This window comes from Cavia porcellus, unplaced genomic scaffold (genome assembly GCF_034190915.1).
Source record: "Cavia porcellus strain 051 isolate PalLab524CR breed Dunkin Hartley unplaced genomic scaffold, mCavPor4.1 scaffold_6, whole genome shotgun sequence".
NCBI classification, from domain to species: Eukaryota; Metazoa; Chordata; class Mammalia; order Rodentia; family Caviidae; genus Cavia; species Cavia porcellus.
The window spans coordinates 65,597,318-65,622,111 of record NW_026947489.1 but is presented as its reverse complement, the minus strand read 5'-3'; the positions used below and the strand labels follow the sequence as shown (position 1 = coordinate 65,622,111).

Here is a 24,794-nt window from a genome sequence, read left to right as displayed (position 1 = left end):
TCACCTCCGTAACAATTTCTCCTAATGAGCATATTTCCTCTAATATCCTGATTCTGGTCATTTCTAACTTCACAGTACTTTACCAATGACCTATCTCCATTTTGCCAAATCTAATGATCATGTCTCAATGATCAAAAGTTAACTCAAAAAAAAAAAGTTTCCAGTATGCTTTCCATAGTTGAGTTTATCTTCTTTTTTGAAACATTTTGGCCCCTTGGCTTCCAGGACTCAGTTCTCTTAATGTAATCATCTTACCTCATGAGGCATTTCATTAGCCCCCAGTTTTGATTCCTCTTTATCTCACAAATTTCTAAATCCTGGAAGAAAGAAGTCATTTTCCCATTCTGTTTAAATGAGATGATGTCATTCTCACCTGTAAGAAATCCTTTTCCTTCTGCTACACTAAGCTAAGAAATTCTTTTCTTACATATCTTTAGATTTACACATCTAAAAGCAGAATTCTCTGTAGTGCAGTTAGGAAAAAAATAAAAATAAAAGCAGAATTCACAATTCTTCACTACTGTTAATTAAGATTCTCAAATTTACCCCTCTCCCAAGTAGTGGAGAGTGAATACAGGATCTTCCTACTGATCTTCATCCCCAGCCCATTTTTATTTTTTATTTTAAGGTAAGATCTCATACTGATTTGGCTAAATTGCTTAGGCTGGGCTCAAATTGAGATCTTCCAGCCCTGGACTCTTGAGAGTGTTGGGATTATAGGTGTGCATCACCTCAATTTTTCTTGTTATCTAATCGCCAAACTTCCTTAAACTTCCTTCTCCAGCAGTCTCAAACCTTTCTTGGGGGGGAGGGGTAGAAAGGGCTTCACTATGCAGTTCAGCCTGGCCTTGAACTCACTATACAGCCTGAGCTGGCCTCAAATTCCTGACAACTCTCCAGCCTCAGCCTCCTGAGTGTTGGGACTACAGGCATGTGTCAGCCCCCACCCCCAACCCCCACCCCGAAAACAGTAACTCTAATCTTTAACTAAATCAAGCTTCCTCTACTCTTTGTTATAGCCTATACTCCAAACAAGAAAAGATTCTGTCAAGTCCACTTTCAATGCAAACTCATCATCTCACTGCTACACCATAATCTACATGACTATCACCTTTTACCTGGATTGCTGAGATAATCTCAAATTAGACACTGTTCAGACTACTTTCTATATGCTATTCGGCTGTTTAAAACCCTCTAACAGATTCTATCTCGCTCAGAGTAAATGTTAAAAGATGCATTTTGTAATCTACTTCCACTTCCCAATATCATCTGTGTGGTTTTTTGTTTTTATTTTAATTATTTTTTTTGGAGACAGGGTCATGCTATGTAGTGCATGACTTTTGATCAAATTTTACTGTATCACAGACTTTGCTAGCTTTTCCCCATCACCACCCTTATTCTTCTTTTTTTCCTTAGAGGTCTAATTGTCACCTAGCACATGTGCCTGTTACTGGTTCACATTTTGTTTCATCTACAAAGTACAAGTACCTGTATAAATCTTATTAAAATGAAAACTACACATTCTCCCTGAAAAACAGCAGACTCTTCATGAAAACTCCATTTAATCAGATTTGCACAAATTATTTTTTTTGACCAGCAAATTATAGTATTACAGGAAATAAACCAGTGCAGTTTGTTTCAAAGTACTAAAATACTATCATAGCCTCCAGTCTGTATGGCAGTAGCAGAAATACAAGAAATTCATCTTTTTTGTGCCCTTCACACAAAAGTGCTAGGTAAAATGTAACTCTATCACTACCACTAAAAACTCAAAGCCAAGCTCAAAAGCAGGAAAGCAAAATCATCACATACTCATCAACACTGGAGAAATTAAAACTATGACTGGTGAGATAGATAGATAGAAGATAAAAGATAGAAAATCCAAAGAGACATTACAACCAGTCACTGTGCTTGCACATGGCTGAAGTATAGACAATCAATGCCTATATAGTGAGAAAGATAGAGCTAAGCCACCTGAATAAAATCAAAAGCCGTGACGGACTTATGATATTAATGAAACAGAATAGATGAAAAAGCTACCCTTAAGAAATCAGGTAGCAGACTTGAGAGGTTTGGGTATAGTGGCAGTGGTGGTATCTTTCTTTGGTAAGACAGGTAAGCTGGTGGTCATGGCCTTTGGGCTGAGATGAACCGCATTCCCAGTTAAGGCAAGGGAGCCGGGCCCAAAACATGGCCCGTACAGTGGTAGCAGTTGGACTGACCATTGCTGCTGCAGGATTTGCAGGCCGTTACATTTTACAAGCCATGAAGCATATGGAACCGCAAGTAAAACACGTTTTTCAGAGTCTACCAAAATCTGCCTTCAGTGGTGGCTATTACAGAGGTGGACTTAAACCCAAAATGACAAAATGGGAAGCAGAATTAATACTAGGTGTCAGCCCTACTGCCAGTAAAGAAAAAATAAGTGATGCTCATCGACGAATTGTGCTCTTAAATCATCCAGACAAAGGAGGATCTCCTTACATGGCAGCCAAAATCAATGAAGCTAAAGATTTACTAGGTCAAGCTAAAAAATGAAGTAAATATATGATGAATTTTCAGTTTATACTAGTTTAAGTATATGAGTACCAACTTTTTATAATAAAACACCTGAGCTACAAAGAAAGAAACAAACAAACAAACCAGCTAGCAGTGAGTACTTCATGAAAACATCAGAAGCTGCCAACAAGGTTTTTGTTTTTTGCATTTTTTTAAACTGCCTTTAGGGATAATTTCACATATTAGCACACCTCAAAAATGAGAAAAAGAATTTCATTTATTAAAGATGCACATTCTATACTGTTTGTTTCTATTCTTTATTTCAATTGTTAAAGATACAAAAAAACCAAATTTGTTTTGAAACCAAAATGACAACTGTTAGCCTAGATATTTCCTTATGCAAATCAACTAAGTACAATAACTAACAAAATAGGCTTTTATAAACTAGGTCACAGAATGACACAAGGCCAATCCCCACGGGATTCTGAGGTAGTACAGGGTTGAAATGTGTTTCATTGTAAGTATAAACAGCTGCCTTTATAGAATTGAGAATATTCAGATTCACGAATATAGCAATAATGAGTCTTGGACTTTTGAGTATAGCCATAAAGGGTTTAAACATTACTGAAAAAATGCCAAGAATACTCTGCACATAAATATCTATTCATCATAACCAAACTTATTACACAACTAAAAATTAATACTTTGTCAAGGTGAAGGAATGGTCTTTCTAGTCTGATCTTCCACTGGTGAGGAGGCAATCTTTGCTTTAGATTTCTCATTCTCAACTCTTTCAGTTAACAGTGATAACTTATATACAAGTTGTTTTAATAACTCGCCATAAGCACAAGAAGACAAGACTTCCTTTTTTGCATGTCATTTCTGAATTTTCTGCCACTTTATACTTTTCTTTTAGAGGCATATAAGATTAAAGAAAGGACTTTGAATTGCCCCAACCTATTCCAGCTAAGACCCTTTAAGTTGATCTCACAGAAAATGAGCATTTGCTAATGTGGAAGACAGGGAAGGCATCAAAAAGAAGAGGGGTGGGGAGGGGAGGGGAGGGGAGGGGAGGGGAGGGGAGGGGAGAGGAGAGGAGAGGAGAGGAGAGGAGAGGAGAGGAGAGGAGAGGAGAGGAGAGGAGAGGAGAAACGGAAGGGGAAGGGAAGAAGGAATGAAATGTGAATTTTTATACCTCTACAAAACACTTTCTAAGTGTATCTGGGACTTTACCATCCACCACATGGAGCATTCTTTCCATTTCTTCTCGTACAACATAGCTCCCAGATTCACTGGAAAAAAGACTAAAAATATCTAGGAGGAAAAAAAGAATAAGTTAATCTTAATACAGACCAAATGTACCCTCATAGAAGCAGGGAGTATAAGAGAAAGGTACCAATAACTGAATGATTATGAGAACTTAGCATTATGCAACTTTATTCCTCAAAATAACCCAGCAATACATAATAGCAATGAGATTCTTTTCAAATGTATCAATTTTGCAAAAATACCTACCTGCTAAAATACAAGTGTTACCAAAGATTGGGAGAAATGGGACCTTCTACATAGTATTAATGGGAATATAAATAAATGTAGTCACTCTGGAGAATAATTTGCCAAAATCTAAAAAATGTGTGCCAGAAATTCCACTTTCATTGCAATTCCACTTTCGTCCTTCAGAAATTCTGATTCCCATGTACAAAATACAAGACGTTCACTAAATGTGATTTATAAAGAGCAATATTAGGAAAAAAAAAGATGTGTTAATTTTTCATTCCCTTTTTTTCTTAGTATGTATCCATGGTACATAATGAATATATCCATCTTTGGCTATTGGTATATATACATATCACATCTTCATCCTTTTTATTTCCACTCCCCCTGCCAGTAACTATTTTAAGATAAATATAAAAACCGTAATATTCAAGGGAAAAGTAAATAACAAAATAACATGCATATCTTTTAAACCTGCAAAACAGTTGAGTGATAACATCTGTGAAGGGCATAAATGGGAACATGATATAAGAAAGCCTCACCTTAGCTGTGATATTTTTATTTCACTCATTCTTTCACTCATTATTGACAGGTTCTCATTAAGTTGCACATCTGGTCTCAAATTTACTATCCTCCTGCCTCAGTCATTTGAGTGCTAGGATTCCAGGTATATACCACCAAGTCTGGCAATACATTTTATTTTATGATTTTATTACTGATTGATTGGTTGATTGGGGTACTAGAGACTGAACAAAAGGGCCTTCTCACTGAACTACATCCCCAGAGTTCTATTTTTAGTTTGAGACAGAACCTTGCTGAGTCACTAAGTTGCATAGGCTGGGCTCTAATTCATAATCGTTCTGATTTACCCTTCCAGAGGGATGGAATTACAGGCATGTATCTCAGTGCTAGCTAATATTTAATTTTTTAAAAATCAAGGTCTGGGGAAAATATGACATGATACAATAAAGTTAGATGGAAGTGCTATATATATGTAAGATGGAAGTGATATATATATATATATATATATATATATATATGTATGTAACTGGAATATTGTTGTTATGAGTAGAACTGCATCAAGGGCAAAAAGGAATCAGCTACAGGACTACCCAAGGATACCAAAATCAACTTGTCTCTCCCAAGAAATAGTATTTACATGTAACCTGTGTATAGTCCTCCTATACTTTAAATCATCTGTATATTGTTTAAATCACTAATACAATATAAATGTTATGTAGTTATTATGCTCTATTAGTTAAGAATGAATGCCAAAGTCTATACATGTTTACTACAGATGTAATTTTTTCCAACTATTTTTGATCCACAGTTGGTTGAATGCACTATTACAGAAAAACAGATTATGCAGTGTTAATATAAGTGTGAACATAAGCTTTTCAACCCATATCAGCACTGTATTTGGAAATACAGTCTTTCCAGATATAAAAAAAGTTTTGGTGAAGTCAATCAGGATGGGATTCCATCTTATATGATGGATGTTCTTATGTGAAGAGGAAAAGATAACCACAAAAGGAAGAAAATCCTGTGATGAGAGAGGCAGAGACTAGAATGATGCAGCTATAAGCCCAGGAATGCTGAGGACTGATGTCTATCACCAGAAGTGTGCACAAGAAAGGATTTTTTCCTGTAGGTTTTGGTTCTATACGTTCTTCCCTACGGTTCTTATTTTGGACTTCTAGTCTTTAGAACTGAGATAATATCTGTTCCCTTTAGCACTAGTTTGTGGTGTTATGTTGCAAGGCAGTGCCACAAACTAAAACTATCATATGATTAAAATTTTAAAAAACCACCAAAACATCTATGTTTATGCTATCTGGAGGTGTAGTCCAGTGGCAGAGCTATTCTTAGAACACATGACCTCCTGAGTCAATACACAAGACCAAAAAAGGAAAAAAAAATTTTTTTTTACAGTTTGTATTCCTGAAAAGCTGGGCAGGATGGTGCACTCCTGTAATCCCAATACTTGGGAGGCTGAGGCAGAACCGTTTGCAAGTTTGAGACAAGCCTGGGCTACGAAGTGAGACTAAAGCCAGCCTGAACTGCATAGTGAGACCTTGTCTAAAAAAGACCCCCCCCCAAAAAAAAGTTTGTATTTGTGACCCTAAAAATTGTTATTTTTAATTTCTATTGCTTGGAGAGTATACATACACACACACACACACACACACACACACACACACACACACACACTAGGAGAGGGATGCTAATGTGAAAAAACAGGATCAAAGTTATATTCTTATACATAAAATATGGTTAATGGATATGTTGATTATCTTGACTCTGATAATGTGGGTGTACACATGTGTCAAAACACATTAAACTGTACATTTTATATATGTATTTTATTGTATGTCAATAATACTGCAATAAAATGGTTTTGTAAAGCTAAGGTTAAAAAGAATAGGAACAAGGAACAAGAGAGAAGATTCTAAGAGATTCAGAAGAAGTAATCTAGGAGCAATCTTAAGTATTTTGGCTATCATAGCAAAAAGTCATAAATTGAGTGCCTAATAAACAAGACATTTATTTCTCACAGTTCTGGAGACTAGGAATTCCAAGATCAAGGAGTTATATTTTGTGTCTGGTAAAGAACCACTTAACAGTTCAGAGATGGATACCTTCTTCGACCTTTTTTTTTGGGGGTGGGGGGTGGGTACCAGGGATGGAACTCACAACCTCGCACTTGCCAGGCAGGCACTTTTGCCACCAAGCTAAATCCCCAGCCTCTCAGCACCTTCTTATTATATCTATACATGGCAGAGGTAGCAACAGGTCTAAAATCTGTTTTAAAAGGGCACTTAATCCCATTCATAAATGATTAACCTTTATGATATAATCACCTCCCAAAGACACTATATCTCTTAAAGCTGGTATTTTGGGGACTGATTATATTAACAATTTAATTTTGGGGGGCACACAAACAGTTGATCCATAGCAGGCAAATTGGAAAGGAAAGAGAAGAGAAAAAAATATTTAGCATACAGTGGACATAAAAAAAAAAATCCCTAAGAATTTTTGAGGCAAAATGTTACATTCTGTGTAAACAGTTTCCTTTATTTTCCCAGGAAAATGTTCAGTGTACATCACTCTCGATGATTTGACTAAAACTTTGTCACCTCCTCCCCAACATGAGAATACAGAAGACACTAGAAAGAATTAAACAAGTGGATTTAAAACTTAAGTAAGCCAGGCATGCTCTGCGTACTGAGAGTTATAGGTACTCAGGAAAACTGAGGTGGAAGGATCATCTGGACTCACAAGCTCAAGATCAGCCTAAGCAACATAGTAAGAGCCAATCTCAACAACAAACAACAAAAAGTGAATAACCCCATAAATCTACACTCTAAGAAACACAGATGGACACTGGTCAACTAAGATTATCTTTCCATTCATATTTGGGGGTGTATATGATGTCCTCTTGTTATACAATTTCCCTGCTCAGTAAGTTTAAAGATAAAAAATGAGGTGCTAACCTCTTTGGTGCTATATCCACCAAATAAAACTAATTTCTGAAAGTAAGGTTAAAAGAATTACCAAGACCACTACCCTCCAACCCGGCACTGGGGTTTGAACTGAGAGTCTTCCAACTGAGCTACATCCCCAGTCCTTTTTTATTTGAGACAAGGCCTCACTAAGTCACTCAGCCTGAGTTCTGATACTCCTGTCTCAGCCTCATAGAAAGCTGAGATTATAGTTGTGTGCCACCCCACTGGTTTAACCACCAAGAATTCCTATACAGCCTTATTTTTTTTTTTTTTTTTTTTTTTTTTATATTGGGGATCGAACTCACAATCTTGTGCTTGCCAGGTAGGCACTTATGCTGCTGAGCTAAATCCCTGGCCCCTGTAAAGCCTCATTAAGTAAATAAACTTTAGGTTTTGTGAGTTAAGCAAAGAATAGACCACTAAATCCATTTTATCAGAATCTTTTTAAAGTAACAGCTTTATTCGCACACAGCACACTCCACATCCCATAAAACAAACTCTTGTGTTCAAGCCAGTGATTTTTAGTACATCTGTAAGTTTGTGCAACAATCACACTAATTGTAGAATATTTCCATCAACCATGAAACTATAAATTCATTTACTCATACCCATTAGCAGTTACTCTCCATTTCCCTGCCACCTAAGTCCCTGCCATCCACTAATCTATGTTTTGTTTTGTTTTGTTTTTGGTTTTTTTTGGTCTTTTTCCTTTTTATCGGTACCGGGGATTGAACTCACAACTGCATGCTTGCAAGTCAGGCGCTTATGCCGCTGAGCTAAATCCCCAGCCCCTCACTAATCTATGTTTTATATTACTATATTCTGCAACTATAGATTTGTCTAATCCAGAAATTTCATATAAACAAGATCATAAAATATGGCCTACTTTGATTAGAATCTATTATTAGTTTTGTTTTGTTTTGTTTTAAATTTTAAAACAGGGTCTTACTATGCAGTTTAAGCCAACCTTGAACTCACCTTTATCCTCTTGCCTCACCCTGCCAAGTGCCTGGATTACAGGCATGTATGGGGAGTGCCATCATGCCTTGTTTTAGCAAAATGTTTTTTAAGGTCCATCTATGTTGCAGCATGAATCAATATTTTATTCCTCTTACTGTAATTTTCTATTGCACAGATCTACCCCATTTTGTTTATTCATGATCAGTTGTTTGATATTACAGTTGTTTCTATTTTGTATTATGAAAAATAATTCTGTAAACCTTTGTGCACTTCTTTAAGACTATATGTAATATTTTATTGGGAACATATTCAAAAGAGTGGAACTGCTATCATACGTACCTCAGTACTTCACAGTCAAGCTGATTTAAAATGTAGCTGCACTATTTTACATTCCCACTGGCAATACATAAGGATTATAATTTTTCCTCACCTTGTCAACACTTGATATTATGTCTTTTTTATTTTAGTGCCTGGTAGGTATGATGTAGTATTTCATTGTAGTTTTAATTTACATTTCTCAAATGTTGAACACTGTTAAAGTGGTTATTAGACACTTATGTATTCTTCTTTGGAGAAATATCAATTCAAATCTTTTGCCTACTGTCACTATTTTAAGGCAAATTATTCTGTACACACATAACATTATCATTTTGAAGCTGAACATAGTGGTGCTCACCTGTACTCCTAGCACTCATGAGGCAGAAACATCACTGAATTCAAGGTCAGCCTGGGCTACAAGGCAAGTTTAAAAAGGCCAGTCTAAACTGAACAGTGAGATTTTGTCTCTAAGTAAATAAATGAGTAACTGAATGAATGTAATCATTTTGAGATAATAAAAGTACTTACATTTTGTTTTTTCTTCATCTTTGCCTCTTGTAAGGAGCACAAGTCCAACTATTAAGTTATTGAAGTGCAGCCCTTTGGATGTTCCACCAAAAGAACAGTAAATTACCTAGAAGAAAACGATAAAAAAAATCTTAAAAACATGTTTCAGTTGTTGAGGAATCTGAGGTAGTTATCACCTTTAATAAATCTTGTCTCTCTATCTGTAGACAAGGTTCCAATAAACTCAGTGAAGTAATTGTAAATTTCTCCCTCTTCCTCCTCCTTTGTACCTTATTAAACTCAGCCAACATCTTCACACAACTGAGTACTTATTCTTTCTCTCTGCATCTTTATCAAGGGCTATGATATCAAAGATTCTCCTTTAATGGTTGCAATAATGCGGTAAAAATTCTGTGCAATTATAGGATTTCCTTTAATCTTGTTAACAGTTATATGCATTATTTTGATTGCACAGAAAGATACTCTCTAACTAAATGTACACAAATACAAAAAACCCTACAAATATATTTCTCTTATATCCTCTAAAATTAATAATTACTGTAATCAGAAATGAAGAAACTATACTCAGAAAAGGAATAAGGTTAGTAATGACTATAGATTCATTTATTCATTCAACAATTCTTTGTTGAGGCCAGAGATTTAGCTCAGTGGCATAAGTGCCTGCCTGGCAAGCGTGAGGTCATGAGTTCAATCCCTGGTACCACAAAAAAAAAAAAAAAAAGAAAGAAAGAAAGAAAAGAAAAGAAAAGAAATTCTTTGTTGCATTGCTAGAATGTGCCACATAGAATTAGCCAATAAAAATGCATGACTAAAGAATAACATAGCTGGGCATGGTGGTGGACACCTGTAATGCCAACACCTGGGAGGCTGGGGCAGGAGGATCACTGCAAGTTCAAGGCCAGTCTGCGCTACACAGTGAGTTCAAGACCAGTCTAAATTAACAAATAAGCAACAAAGAAGAGTTCAAAAAATAAAACTAAGCTGGGTCTGGTGGCACATACTGGTGGTCACAGCACACTAAAAGGCTGAGGCAGGAGAATCTCACATTTGAGCCTACCATGGGCAACTTATCAAGACACTGTCCAAAAATGAAAAAATAAAAACATTTGGTAGATGTAGCTCAGCATGAAGGCTCTTGATTTAATCCCTACTCCCCCTCCACCAAAAAAAATAAAAATTAATGGTAAATATAAAACTTTGAAAACATATACCCACGTTACTCATTTAGATTTTAAAACATCATGACAGCTAATTCCAAAAGTTATGTATCCCTAGTGGACATACACCTTAACTAGCAAAAACTAACCAAGGAAAGTGGTTGCAGAACATAAAACATAAAAACAGCAGAACAAAGACATTTTGTACAGTATTTTTATTCCATATTTCCAACTGGAAGAAGGTTTAAGAACTCTTGATCCTTGGCATTAGGACAGGAAAACATAATGGACCCAGAACTTTGGCAATTCCCTACACCTGGGAAGAAGCAGAGTCACCAAGAAAACTTCAGCGTTGAGATCCAGAGACATGATGCCTGCCTAAATCTCAGACAGAAAAAAACTGAAGTACAAAATGTCCCCCTCACCAGAACTCCCTACTTCACCACTACGCTAGTAAGAAATGAGAAATAAATAACAACAAGATAAACTGCGAGAAATAAAGAATATGGACAAAGACTCCTTATTAATTATAAGAAGAAGCTCAAAAGTGCAAAGTTTAGTGAACTTTGGACTGACTGGCTCACAATATTAAAAAAAAGTGGGGCTGAGGATTTGGCTCAGTGGTAGAACACTTGTCTAGCAGGTGAAAGCCTTGGGTATGGTCCTTGGCACCAAAAACTGAAAAACAAAAAAAGAAAAAATAAAAGAAACACGAAAGTATCCCTAAACTGGAATTTGGAGACTGTGGTACATGGACAGTAACCATAACAAGATGACTAAACTATGGTTTAAATATGAACTACACGGACAGAAGTCCCCATGCTAAAGACACGAACACTGTAAAGCTCAGTCTCTACTGTCCTGTGCAAAAACATCTGCCATTAAGCTACTAATTAGAAGACACGCAAAGATCCATATGGAAAAACCATGATATACTATCTAACAGAAACAAATGAAAAACACAGTAATGGATTTTTAACATGTCTCAATAGTAAGTTAGTAAAACTGAGTAACACTTTACCCAAATTAAACACAAAGACAAAAAACTTGGAGTGGGAGTGGGGATAAACAGAAAATCCAAATGTTGGGACACACAGCAAATGAAATCCTAGAGAAAGAGAACAGAGCAAATATGTAAAGAACTAGCAGTTGAAAATTTTCCAAAACTATAAAGATACTAAGTCAGACAGAAGAAGCTCAGAGAACAGGTAAGGCAGATCATGCTTTACCTGCCCCAAACCAGCTAGACAAATCATACTCAAACTCCTGAAACCAGCCACAAATCCTAGCTATTTGGGAGGACGACACAGGAGAATTTCAGGTTCAAGGCCAGTCTGCAGAGCTTACTGAGGCCCCTCCTCAAAATAAAAAAATTTAGAGGGGCTGAGGATGTAGCTCATTACTTCCTGAATTTAATTTCCAGTACAGGAAAAAAATCTACTCAAAATTAAAGATAAAAAGAAAATCCTTAAGACAGCAAGGAGAAGGGAAAAACATGTCACATTGAAGAAAACAAAGATTTACAGATCTCCTATAAAAAATAAATAAGGTATACATGGAGTAACATGTTTAAAACACTAACATTAAAAGTTCACTCATGATCCTACACCTGGTAAAATGAACTTCCAAGAAGAAAGGAAAAGTGTTTTTTCATTAAAACAATAGGTTCTTATACAATACCCAGGAAATAAGGGTATTGGAAATGGGCTGAGTAAAATAAGTACAAAATTATTTTTTCATAGTTTTAATTGCTCTAAAAGATAAGTTTTCTAAAACCATATTAGAACTGTACTGAGTTCACAGACTACATAACAGGTATGACAACAATAAAGTGAAGGATGGAGAAAAGGAACTGAAAGTATCCTGCTACATAGTACACACTGATGTCATTTAACACACTACTGAACAGTACAGTATGCCAATTCATGTGTAATACAGATGGAGTATTCCTAACCTGAAAATCCAAAATTTAAAATGCTTCCAAACCAAAACTTTTAAATAACTGACATGATGCGATAAGTGGAAAATTCCACATCCAGGGCTGGGGGTTTAGCTCAGTGGCATAAGCACCTGCCTTGCAAGCAGGCGGTCGTGAGTTCGATCCCCGGTACCGATAAAAATGAAAAAGACAAAAAAAAAAAAAAAAAAAGAAAAAAGAAAATTCCACATCCTAAATTCATGTAGTAGTTAGTTGCAGTCAAAACACAAGCGCATTAAAAATACTGCATAGAGGGGCTGGGGATTTAGCTCAGCGGCATAAGCACCTGCCTTGTAAGCAGGCAGTCGTGAGTTCAATCCCCGGTACCGATAAAAATGAAAAAGATCAAAAAAAAAAGAAAAACTGCATAGCTAGGCATGGTGCCACACACCTGTAAGCCAAGCACTCTGGGAGGTTAGAGCCGGACAGTGTGGCAATTAAGCGAGACCTTGCCTCTGAATAAAAAATTTAAAAAGGGCTGGAATGCAGCTCAGAGAAGGTCCTAGCCTTGGGTTCAATCCTCACTAGTCCCAAAAAAGAAAAAAAAGTATAAAATTACCATCAGTTATTATATAAGATATATAGAAAATACAAATTAAGTTTGTACTTAGCGTTGGATCCCATCTCAAAAATACCTATGTATATGTAAATTTTCAAAAAAAAAAAAAAAAAAAAGGAAAAAGAAAAGAAAAGGGATGTAAAGGCGATCTGGTTGTGACATCTGCCACTCCAGGGATTGCCAGTTTGATTTGACTGATTTGGCTGGCTAGGAGAGTACCCCCCACCCCAAGCTGCATGCTAGGTAGAAGAGTATAACTACTCCCTACAGAAGAGGACCGTTCCCTCAGTCAAGGATGTATGAGTAGCAGCGCTCCTCTGCTAAAATCTCCAAAAACAAGCTCTTTAAAAAAAAAAGCCTGGTCCCAAGAATTTAAAGAACTCACTTTTATTTTATTCTTTATATTGTCAGTCATCCAGAAATTACTTAATTTTAGCACTGTTTTATGCCCAATTAATTAATTAGTCCCTTAATAAAAATTTGAGGAGCTGTGCTATTGGAATTGACCCGAAGATCTTTACAATCTTTTAAAAAAACTTTCAGAGTCTCACTAAATTGCTTAAGTTCCCTCAACTGGCTTTGAATTTCTATGTCTCCTGCAGCAGCCTCTCAGAGTGCTAGAGTTCCAAGCTTGCATCACGACCCCTAACTTTTTTTTTTCATAATAAAAACAACTAACATTTATGTGATCATGTGGTATATGACTATTGTGAGAACTTTTGTCAATAGTAAGCCTGAATTTAACTCCACAAGGCAAGTATTATTTGTGTTCATTTTACAGTTGGAGAAAAGTAGATCCCAGAAAGCTTAAGTAATCAAAGCTTAAGTAAAATCAAACAACAAAGTGGTAGAATCATGATTCAACAACTAGTCAAGACAGGTTTCTGAAGAAACTGAACTCTTAACCAACTCACAGTTTCATAGTACAATTATATATGTGTTTCTAATTGATTTCTCTAGAATGACATGAAATCACTAATAAGACATACCATTTTGGTGAAATCTCTTAAAGATTAACAGGGAAATTTTTTAAGAATCACCAATTTTGGCAGGCATGGTGGTACATACCTGAAACCCCAGCATTTAGGAGGCTAAAACAGGAAGATCAATGTGAGTTTAAGGCCAGTTTGGCCTACATATGAATTCAAAGCTAGCCTAAACTACATGATGAGATCTCGTCTCCAAAAAAAAAAAAAAAAACAAAAAAAACCACAAATACCACATACCACAAACACAATTTTTAACATTAACTTTAGTCCCTTCCCCAATAATTTAATAATATGGTCTCTCTGCTTTTGAGCATTTCACTGACTTTAGTACAAAGAAAAGAACAAAGAGAGGGGAATGTGTTGAAGGGAGGGTAGGGGAAAAACAAAACAAAAAAAAGAGAATAAAGATATATCACGTACAGGTACAAACTTCCTATGATAAATGTGGTCATTACACCAAAAATGTACCAATAAAATTAATTAATTTTAAAAAAAGAGGCTAAAAAGTAATGAAATTTGGGGTAAAACACAAGTTTTAGCTTTGTTTTAGTACTTGTACAATGTTAAGAAATTTTTGTTTGGAATGTTGAAACACACTGGTACCTGCCTATCATTTCCCAAATATAGAGCAATAATCTAAAATCACCTAGTTCATTTGTCAGATGAGGACAGGAGACAGAAGAAAATAACTCTATTTCCTGAACTGTAAAATGTATACTTTCCCCTTTTATTAATGTTCCAGAAATAAGTATCCATGTAATATGAAGTATCTTTCTTTCCATATTCCCCAACCACCCCACCTGCAAAGTTATTTCAAAATCAGTTCACCTTACAAGTGACAATACCATGACACTTGGAGAATATTAAGAGGCATGTCCATTACTATTCAGAGTATTTTTTTCTCTAAGGTTGAGGAAAAGGGGTGTGCATAAGATAGCAAGGATGAGAACATGTAATCTATTAACTAGTGATCTCTTAATGTTTATTTTTTAAATTTTGTATTACTTATACCCTTTTTCTGTTTTTTTTCCTTTTTCTCCTTAAATAAAAAAAAAAAATAGCAAGGATATTTTGACATGTCATTTTTTTTTTTTTTTTTTGTCTTTTCCCTTTTTATCGGTACCAGGGATCGAACTCACGACTGCCTGCTTTCAAGGCAGGCACTTATGCCGCTGAGCTAAATCCCCAGCCCCCGACATGTCATTTTTTTAAAAGAGCAATTAAATGCTATTTGTTGTATTTTTGTGGATGTTTAAAAGCCCTCTAACAAAAGTTGTAGCTATCAAAAATTAAAGAAAAATATTTTCTTAAACATTTGGTAGTCATGGATATCTACACAAATTTAGAACATCATTATACTAATGTATAAAATTGATACTGATGATAATGATCTCACCAGCCTTCTTTCAGACAATGATTTAATCCTAGAAAATATTAATTCAAAACAGAGGAAAATCATTCTCTAGTTTCAAAGAAAAATATTTATATTATACAATATTAAAAACCTGTCTCTTGCCGGACAGCTGAAAGGTCAGAAAAGGAAGATATGTATGTCTCTAGAGTTTAGAACGATGTGTCATGTTTCAGCTGCTGCCCTGTGGTCCCCGACCTTTTCCTTTCCCTAGTCTTTTCAATACAGGGCTCAGGGTTATTTCACTATTTCTTGGGAGAAGCAGAAAGTGATGCAAAGTGTTTCGTGTAATGGCTTTTGGAGTGAGAAAATCCCAAATTTGAAACCAAGCTGTGTGGTCATAAGTAAATAATTTAACTTTCCGAACCTTAGTTTTGGTGCATAACATGCATGTTGAGACAATAAGCCACTTCTTTTCATTGCAGGACCTGGGCTGAAGAGCATTCCCTGTGTGGGAAATGCTGGAATTGAGCAGAGGGCATGGCTGGGCACAGCAGTGCATGCTTGTAATCTCTGCATCTGAGAAGGGATTACAAGCACTGAGGAAAGAAGGTTCCAAGTTTGAGTCAAGCCTGGGTAATACAGCAAGACCTTGTCCCCAAATAAACAACAACAACAACAAAAAGCTGGGGATGTAGCTGAGGCTAAGGGACTTCAGATATATCTAGCCCAAGTCACTTTTCTGATACATTTTTCTCAACTATAAAATGGAATTTATTTATATAATTTCTAAACAAAGTGACCTGTAAATATGTATGTTTTACTACTTACATATATTTTAGAACATGTAGAATAGCACAGTGTTTAATAAGAATGACTTTGGAGAAAGACTGTTTAGTTTCAAATCTAAGCTCTGCTATTTACTAGCTTTGTGTCTTTGTGGCTAAATTATCTAACCTCTTAATTTCCTCATCTGCAAAATAAGGTTGTTGAGAAGATTACAAAATTAATATATAAGCATTTAGAAGCCAGGTGTGGTGCCATAAGAGAAGCTGAGGCAAGGGGAGCAATGTGAGTTTAAAGTTTGCCTGGTTTAAATAGTGACCTCAATGCACTGAGAATTCAGCTCAGCGGTGTAAATGCCTGCCTGGCAAGCATAAAGTCTTGAGTTTAATCCCCAGTACAAAAAGGAAAAAAAGTGACTTCAATGGCAGTCTGAACTACATAGTGAGAGCCTATTTCAAAGAACAACAACAAAAAGAAGCAACATTTAGAAGAACAGATACATAGTAAACACAATACAACTGTTAAGTATTACTGTGTAAATAATACTACAAATTCTTTAGAGATTAATACATAAACAACTGTAAAATGGAGTTTGTTCATGTAACACATAAAATACAATAATGTACATGGCAATGATAAAATCAGGACAGTGATTTTCATTGACAGTGAAGGAGACAGATACATAGGAGATTTCAATTTTATTTCTAGTACTTTTTTTTTGGTGGGGGGGGTACCGGGGATTGAACTTACGACCTCACACTTGGTAGGCAGGCGCTTGTGCCATTGAGCTTTTGCCATTGAGCCCTCCAGTACTTTGTTTCTTAAGCAGGAAAGATAAAAAAAAAGATAAAGATACAGGAAAGTGAGTCATATTTTCCTGTTTTTGTATGTTTGAACTATTTCATGACAAAAATCTTTGAAAAAATTATAAACTATGATACTTTGAAAGTTTCCCTGTCATTTTAGATTTAGCTGCTATACCTTGCTAAAGTTTACTTCTAATTTGCCTTTCCCAAAGCACAAGCTATAATGCATAGGTTACAAATATTAAATACAACCAGAAAAAAGCATAAATGTGCCTTTACTAAAGTCAAGAGGAATATGAAGAAGGACAGACTATTATACATAGCGGTATATCCAAATATCAGTTCTCATGAAAATTTTCTCATTTCTCACTAAAGACAGACAAGATAGATACATCTTTTGACCTATGTGATGACTCTATGTTTTGCAACTGTTTGCTCCTGGATATTCAGCCCTTTTAATGTTTGACTATACAGTAGTGTGTCTTTGTGGGTAAATTATCTAACCTCTTAAAATAAGGGGCTGGGGATGTGGCTCAGTGGTAGAGTTCTTGCCTTATATGCACATGGCCCTGGGTTCAAACCCTAGCGCCACCAAAAAACAAAAAAATCAAACTATGTAGCCATGTAAAATCAAACCGTATTAAGAAACAAAGTTCAATAGCTTTTGACATTTCAAGTTTCAAAACTGTCGCTGACTTATCATATATTTCTATTTTTATAATCCATGTTGGGTACATACTCAAAAAGTTTCACATTTGGAAACATTCAGATTTTTGGGTTAGGGTTGCTAAACTAGTAAAATCTATGCAAATATTCTAAAATATGAAGAATAAGTAATCCCAAATTTGAAATTACTCCCAGGAATCTTGGATAAAGACTATGAGGGGGACAGAGGGGACTATTAGGCAGGTATCAGGAATCAAACTTAGGACCACACAATTGCCAAGCAGGCACTGGGCCCCTGAGTTAAATTCCCAACCCCGGATAAACAATATAAAGTGTTTTTGTTATTGTCATTGTTGTTGTTTTCAGTTTTACAATGCACTAATAACTTGATAAGCTGTACAAAAAATTAATAGCAAAGAAAAACAGCAAGGTCGTATCAGCCTTAGTGGCTACTTAAAAAGCATGTAATTCAGAATGAGACGCTTTTCTAACATCATTTTATTTTTCTTTTGGTTTTTTGAGATAGTCTCACTATGTAGTTCAGTTACCATGAATTCACAGCATTCCTGCCTCAACCCCTCAACTGCCCTGGAAACAGACAACCAAAACATAACCCAAAGAGAGTCATTAAAATTGGTATTACTAATTATTAAGAAAGAAATTATACTTAAATAAGCATACAAGTATACAAGTATACTATAACATACAACTATGCTAACAATATAATGCATTTTCCTTCATAATAAATAATAAAACTTCCCCTGGTTAACCCCAGAATTCTGCTTATATTGTAAAGTAACAAAAATACTGAGTAATTAACAAAATTACAGAAATATTTACTACACTGAATGTGCATATTCATTTTCATCTCCATCATGAATGAAATAAGCTTGGGGCTAGCACATTTATATATCACTGTTTCCAGGGAAAATACACTGTGGAGTAAAAAGGTAATAAAAAGACAATACGGGGGCTGGGAGTTCAGCTCAGCAGCATAAGCGCCTGCCTTGCAAGCAGGCAGTCGTAAGTTCGATCCCTGGTACCGATAAAAAGGGAAAAGACAAAAAAAGAAAAAAGACAATACGAATATGTTTCTATTCATTTCTTCTTTCTTTCCTGTCCTTTCCAATTTCACTGCTAAGATTATAAAGCATAGGAGTTGGGAGCTAGAGGAGAGGTAGACACAGAAAAAAAAAGTAAACCAAAGCAACACCAAAAGCTGGAGCAGGAGACACTATCAGATTCCTCATCCCAAAACTATACTTGATAATACAACTGGCTCTAAATCACATTTCCAGCACTTGAACTACCATTGCTTCAAGGACAGATCAACCAAGCAAGCTAGACATGTTTGCCCATCTTTTTACCAATCTTTTATTACCATGAATTCAGCTAAAATTAAGAAAGAATAGCCAAGCCAGGCATGGTGGCACACAGCTGTAGTCCCAGCACTCAGGAGGCTGAAGCAAGAGAATCGTTGCAAGTTTGACACCAGCCTGAGCTACAAAGTAAGCTTCAGGCCAGCCTGAACTGCATAGCAAGACCCTGTCTCAGAAAGAAAAGAAAAAAGACAAGACAAGACAAGACAGGCATGGTGGTGCATGCCTGTAATCACAGCACTTGAGAGGCTGAGGCAGGAAAATTATTGTGAGTTCCAGGCCAGCCTGGGATACGTAAGTGAATTCAAGGCCAAGCTGGACTACACAGCATGACCTTGATAACGCACCCTCCCCCAAGAAAAAGAAGCACTTAGACATAGAGCACATAAAGTATACCACAAATTCCAATTCCTATTAGTAAAGCTAGGTGTGGTGACACATACACTGTAGCCCGTCCAGCTACCCAGACAGTGAGGAAGGAGGATCTCTTGAGACCAACCTGGGCAACACAGGGCAGAGAGTCCCCCATCTCAAATACCTCAAAATTATACAACGTGTTTTAACTAATACATCAAAAATTGTCAAGATTCATCCTTCTAGAAAATGAAACTTGGTTAATTAGGTAGGAGGAAGGCTTTTCATTGTCTTTTTGTCTTTTTAAATATCGAACCATAAGAATGCAATAATTATAATGTAATGACATTATATTGCCTCAGTACTTGAGGCAGTAGGATGTAAAGCTCAAGGCCAGCCTGGAAAACTCCACCACAGTCTCTAAAATAGAAAGGACTAAAGATATAGCTAAGCTCTCCTTGGGTTCAATTTCCAATATGGCTTTTTAAAAAATATCACAACTGTTTCAAATTATAATGATAAAAACGAGAGAGAAAGAAAGGAAAAAGGTAACAATTTCCAAAGTGCCTTTACAACCTTATCATACTGATGGAGACTCAACTTAGGGAAAGATTAAAGTCATAATGACCATACAAAACAGTTCATCAACAAATCCAACAAAACTATGCTATGCATCTCATAAAACGACATTATATGTCTCATACCAAAATCAAGGTAATACATGTGACAGATCAATTATGCACGTGTAATTACAGATGAGTTTTCAAAAATACAGTGTTACCTGTGGAACCAAAGACACCTGCATTTAAAACTTAGCTTCAAAGCCAAGTACTATGGCTCAGGCCTGTAATCTCAGCACTCATGAGCCTGAAGCAAGAAGACAGTTGCGAGTTCCAGACCAACCTGGGCTACAAAGTGAACTCAAGGCCAACCTGAACAACATAATGAGACACTGTCTATAAATAAGTAAGTAAATAAAACCTAGCTCCCAGTGACGGCAAATCTTTCAGAGCTTTTAATAGCAAACAATTGGTTATGGCACATGTGCTGTAGGTTTACCACCAATGACCTAGTTTATTTATTTACAGATTCTTGGATAAAACTATATAACTTTAGCATGTTCATTCAGAAATGAGCTTAATGATAGCACCCACTGCTCATAGGTCATAGTAAGAATCAAATGTGAAAAATTACAGTGCAATTTTTAGCATCTGCCAAGCAAATGGTAAATACATGTTAGTTGTCAACAATGTTATTGTCGTCATCATTGTTATCATCATTGAGAGGCAACAAAGAATATAGAAATATAGATTTAGAAACTTGTATTTGAATCTCAGATCTGCTTATTACCTTTAAGTTTTGGTCAAAAAACCTAACCTACTTAACCCTTGGCATCTTTTTCTCATTCATAAAATAATAATAGTGTCAGTTGTTACCTTATGACAAATACTATATAACTTCAATGAGTTAAGATTAAAAATTCAGGGTTTTAGCTCAGTGGTGGTAAGTGCCTGCTTGGCAAACGAGAGGTCATGAGTTCAATCCTCGGTACCATAAAAAAGATTAAAAATTCATGAATTTCAGACAAATCCAATCTTAACCAAATATTTAAAATTAACATTCCACTTAATGAGCTAAACCAGCTACATAAGGGTTTTCAAAGTAGTAAATGATCTAAATATAAAGCAGTTAATAAAGTAACTAGAATAAGATAGTATTAATACATAACAACCATACTCTCACAATGATGCAGCATCTTTCAGGAAAGGTTGATTTTTCAAATAAACTTTCATTTCAGTGTTTACTAAGTATGTCACTGCCAGTTGAGGGTTTGGCTACAATTATCTGAAAGAAAATCAAACTAATAGACATGGCCATTATAGCATGATATGCTTAAAAATAATAATAATAATGAAAAATAAACTAATGATAGTCTTAAAAAAGTAGTTTGCTAGCATGGCAGTGCATGCCTGTAATCTATCACCCAGGCGGTTGAGACAGGAGGATAGCTGCAAGTATGAGGCCAGTCTGAGCTACATAGTGAGACCTATCTCAAGGAAATAAATAGTTCAGATATTTCTTTGGAGATGAACGGTATTAAGCATACTTTCCTTCAAATAAATAGGCTAGTAAGAGCTTAATATGGTTCCCAAGGATTACTGCAAAAATAATTCTGACTTTCAGGGAGAGATGAGGGGAAGGAGGGAAGGAGGACAGTAAAAATCAGTAAGAGGGACTATTTTTGAATCCAAAAATTTTCACCAAATAATTTTCAAAATATCTGTACAATTAAGACACTACCCTTTTTAGGAAAGTGTTGGGACAAACAAAACGGTCCTCAAACACACCTGGAAGAGAGATTCCAGTTCCCAGTGACAAAGGGGAACGTAAGTTCCCTAATCAAACTGAATGAGAACCAGAAACCAAAGGAACTTCATTAGGCAAAAAAAACAATGAATGGAGAGCAAAAAATCATATTGTACATGTGTTCCATTCTGTGACCTTTCCCACAAGACAGATAAACAGCACTGAGAAACACAAGATTATCCAACTATTAAGCTTTCAAGACAATAAGGTTGTACACATTAACTCCTGAGTTATAGAACTGTACAGAACTTAATACATGCACAATTAAACTAAATGAGTACAACTACATTCAACTAAAATTCAATGAGAGGACTAGACAGCATTATTATACATTTGTAAAATGTATGTGATAGGGAAATTGCAAAAGTTAAGTGATTTCTCTGTATACTTTCTTATACCTGCATGTTAATGTATCTATCTATATCAAATTTTAATTAAAAACAATTTTAAAGGAAATAAATTTTTTAAGAAAATTTTTTAAAGAGATATCTGAGTAAATCTACAAAAACGAAGTATTCAAAGTATTCTGTTTCTACTACTAACTTCAATAATTTTTTTTTTAGACAGGGTCTCAACTATGTAGTCTAGGCCGATCCTCCTGTGTCTGCCTCTTGAAGGCTGAGATTACACAAGTGCAACAATGCCTGGCTAATAAATATTCTTCTAAGGCCCCAAAGGCTAAAGGGGGAGGGGGGAGATCCATAAATACCCACATACTTAGAACTTTAATCTATTCTATATACCTCACAAAAGCTGTTGTGGTAGCATATGCCTGATTATAATAAATACCAGCACTCTGGATCTCAGAGACAGAAAGACTGCTTCGAGGCCAGCCTAGGCTGCATACTGAGTTGAAGGCCACCCTGGGCTATAAACTTAGCTTAAGGCCAACCTGAACTACGCAGCAAGACCTTGTCTTAAAAAAGAAACAAACAAAACCACACAAACTAAATATGAATTTTATATGTGCCAGGGATCTAATAAAATTTTTTTAAAAAAGTGAGGAAGACAAACAACTAAAATGGCCTTCTTTGCCACCAACATTTTAAGCAATAAATATAGGTACATATCTTCTTTTCAATACAACCAACTTGCTTTTTTACACTACATCTTCCTCATCTCATTAATAATTTTTTCCAGTTATAATGGAAGGTGTGGCAAGCCCTGTAATTGGCTGCCACCTTATATCTGCAAGCTGCACCACCTTGACTCCCTCTAGGAGTTAAGTTTGGTAGTTAAGCAGCACCTTGCCTAGCTTGTTTGGCATGGCCTATTCAGGGATTATGCTTATGAGCCCGCACACGGGAAATTTAAAAATTGGATTTAACCTATGACCCTCAGTCTTGCCAAGGTGCTAAATTACCTGCTGATGTCTCAGAACCCAACTTCTTCCTCCCCAATACCCTATATATTTGTTACTTTTTCCTTGAATAAATGAGACTAGATCGGACTTCGGTCTTGTCTCCATTCTTTGCGTCTCTTCTTGTCCCCTTTCATCCCTACTCCCCCTCTAGGGTCTCTGTGGATTTACCCACAGGCCGAGCAAGTGGCACCCAATGTGGGGCTCGAGAACAGGGGATTTTATGAGGGACGCTGTTCGTGGGCCCAAAGGAAAAAGGAAAATTAAATAGAGGACCTGGCGATGTGGGAGCCTGCCACGCCGCTGAACCTTGGTAAATCAACAGCGATTATGGGACAAGAAATTAACCAGCATGAGATTTTTGTTGAAAATTTAGTAAAACTTTTAAAGGCACAAGGAGTAAAGGTGAGTATTGAGCAATTATGCCAATACTTTGATTTTATAAAAGAGGTTTGCCCTTGCCAATATGCAAGGCACTATTGATCCCAAACAGTGAAAACGGGTTGGCACAGCGCTTAAAGATTACTGCGACCTCTTTGGACTGGAAAAGGTCCCAGCAATGGCCTTCATGCTGGGATTTAATAGACAAACTTGTATGTTGGGAGCAAAGGGGCCGATAACTGCTAGTGCCCAACCCCCTCCAGACTTAGCACACTGGAGTCCCACCCCATACCAGGTGGCTGGCGCAGACAAAGCCCTCAGCGGCATCTCTACTGCGCTCTTTCCCCCATCCTGTACCGCCCTTGCTTCAGCTTTCCATCCTAGTAAAGAACTAAAAGAAAAAACTGAACTTTTAAAACAACAGATTAAACCGGAAAAAAAACCAGGATTTGATAGCTCAATTAGAAAAGCTGAAAGTAGCAAAATTTAAAATAAAAAGTAAAACTAATCCCGAAATTCCCTCCGGAGCCTCTACCATTCAGCAACGCCCCCTGAGGGACATGATTTTAAAATTTAACTCTTGGCTTGATCCTGTATCAGACTTAAATGCTTGCCCTGTAACTGAGACAACAGGCACGGAAGACCAGATTATCCACCACTATACCACCTTTCATTTCAGACAGCTGAGAGAGTTAAAAAAACGGTGGTGGCACAATACGGCACTACTGCCCTATATATTCTTGCTGTTGTGGATTCTTTAGCTGACAGCTGGCTCATGCCTACAGATTGGCAAGGATTGGCCTGAGCAACTTTATCAGGTGGGGATTATCTTTTGTGGAAATCAGAATATATAGAAAACTACAAAGAGACCACCAGGCGCAATACACAAGCCAGCAATGGGTGGAACCTTGATATGTTAATAGGGGAGGGTGCCTATGCAGAGAGGCTCAAAACAATTTAACCCAGCGCTTTTCGCTCAAATTCAAACAGCAGCTACTCAAGCACAGAAAAAGCTGCCTGCAAAGGGCAATATGAGTTCCTCTCTCACTAGCATTAAGCAAGACTCAGATGAATCCTTTTCAGAATTTGTCGATCATTTGATTACTGCCTCTGGCAGAATCTTTGGCCACACTGACGCAGGCACAGATTTTATTAAACAGCTAGCTTTTGAAAATGCCAATGCCGCCTGTCAGGCCACTATCAGACCTCATAAAAATAAAACAGACCTAACAGGCTATATACGCCTTTGCTGTGACATTAGAACTGCTTATCAGCAAGGTCTTGCTATGGTTGTTGCCTTACTAGGGTTTACAGTTAAACAATTCTTATCTCAAAAACACAAACAAAACTGTTTTA

The 24,794-nt window shown here is 36.4% G+C and overlaps 2 protein-coding genes and 1 non-coding gene across 10 annotated transcripts in view; 2 read left to right on the top strand and 1 right to left on the bottom strand.

Annotated features, from left to right (window-relative positions):
* Usp32 (ubiquitin specific peptidase 32) overlaps positions 1-24,794 on the bottom strand; it is a 188,066-nt gene that overhangs the window by 96,116 nt on the left and 67,156 nt on the right. For all 8 annotated transcript variants that reach the window (XM_063250896.1, XM_063250894.1, XM_063250893.1 and 5 more), the window contains 2 exons: positions 9,306-9,411; positions 3,695-3,813 (listed from right to left, as the gene is read on the bottom strand). In XM_063250896.1, coding sequence (XP_063106966.1) covers positions 3,695-3,813; positions 9,306-9,411 — 225 coding nt within the window. The remainder of the gene's footprint in view (positions 1-3,694; positions 3,814-9,305; positions 9,412-24,794) is intronic.
* On the top strand, positions 2,144-2,538 carry LOC100732105 (mitochondrial import inner membrane translocase subunit TIM14-like). The gene has a single exon (XM_063250903.1). The coding sequence runs from the start codon at positions 2,191-2,193 to the stop codon at positions 2,536-2,538; it is 348 nt and encodes a 115-aa protein (XP_063106973.1). The 5' UTR covers positions 2,144-2,190.
* Trnai-uau (transfer RNA isoleucine (anticodon UAU)) lies at positions 17,454-17,525 on the top strand. Its single transcript has one exon. It is a non-coding gene; the product is annotated as a tRNA-Ile (tRNA).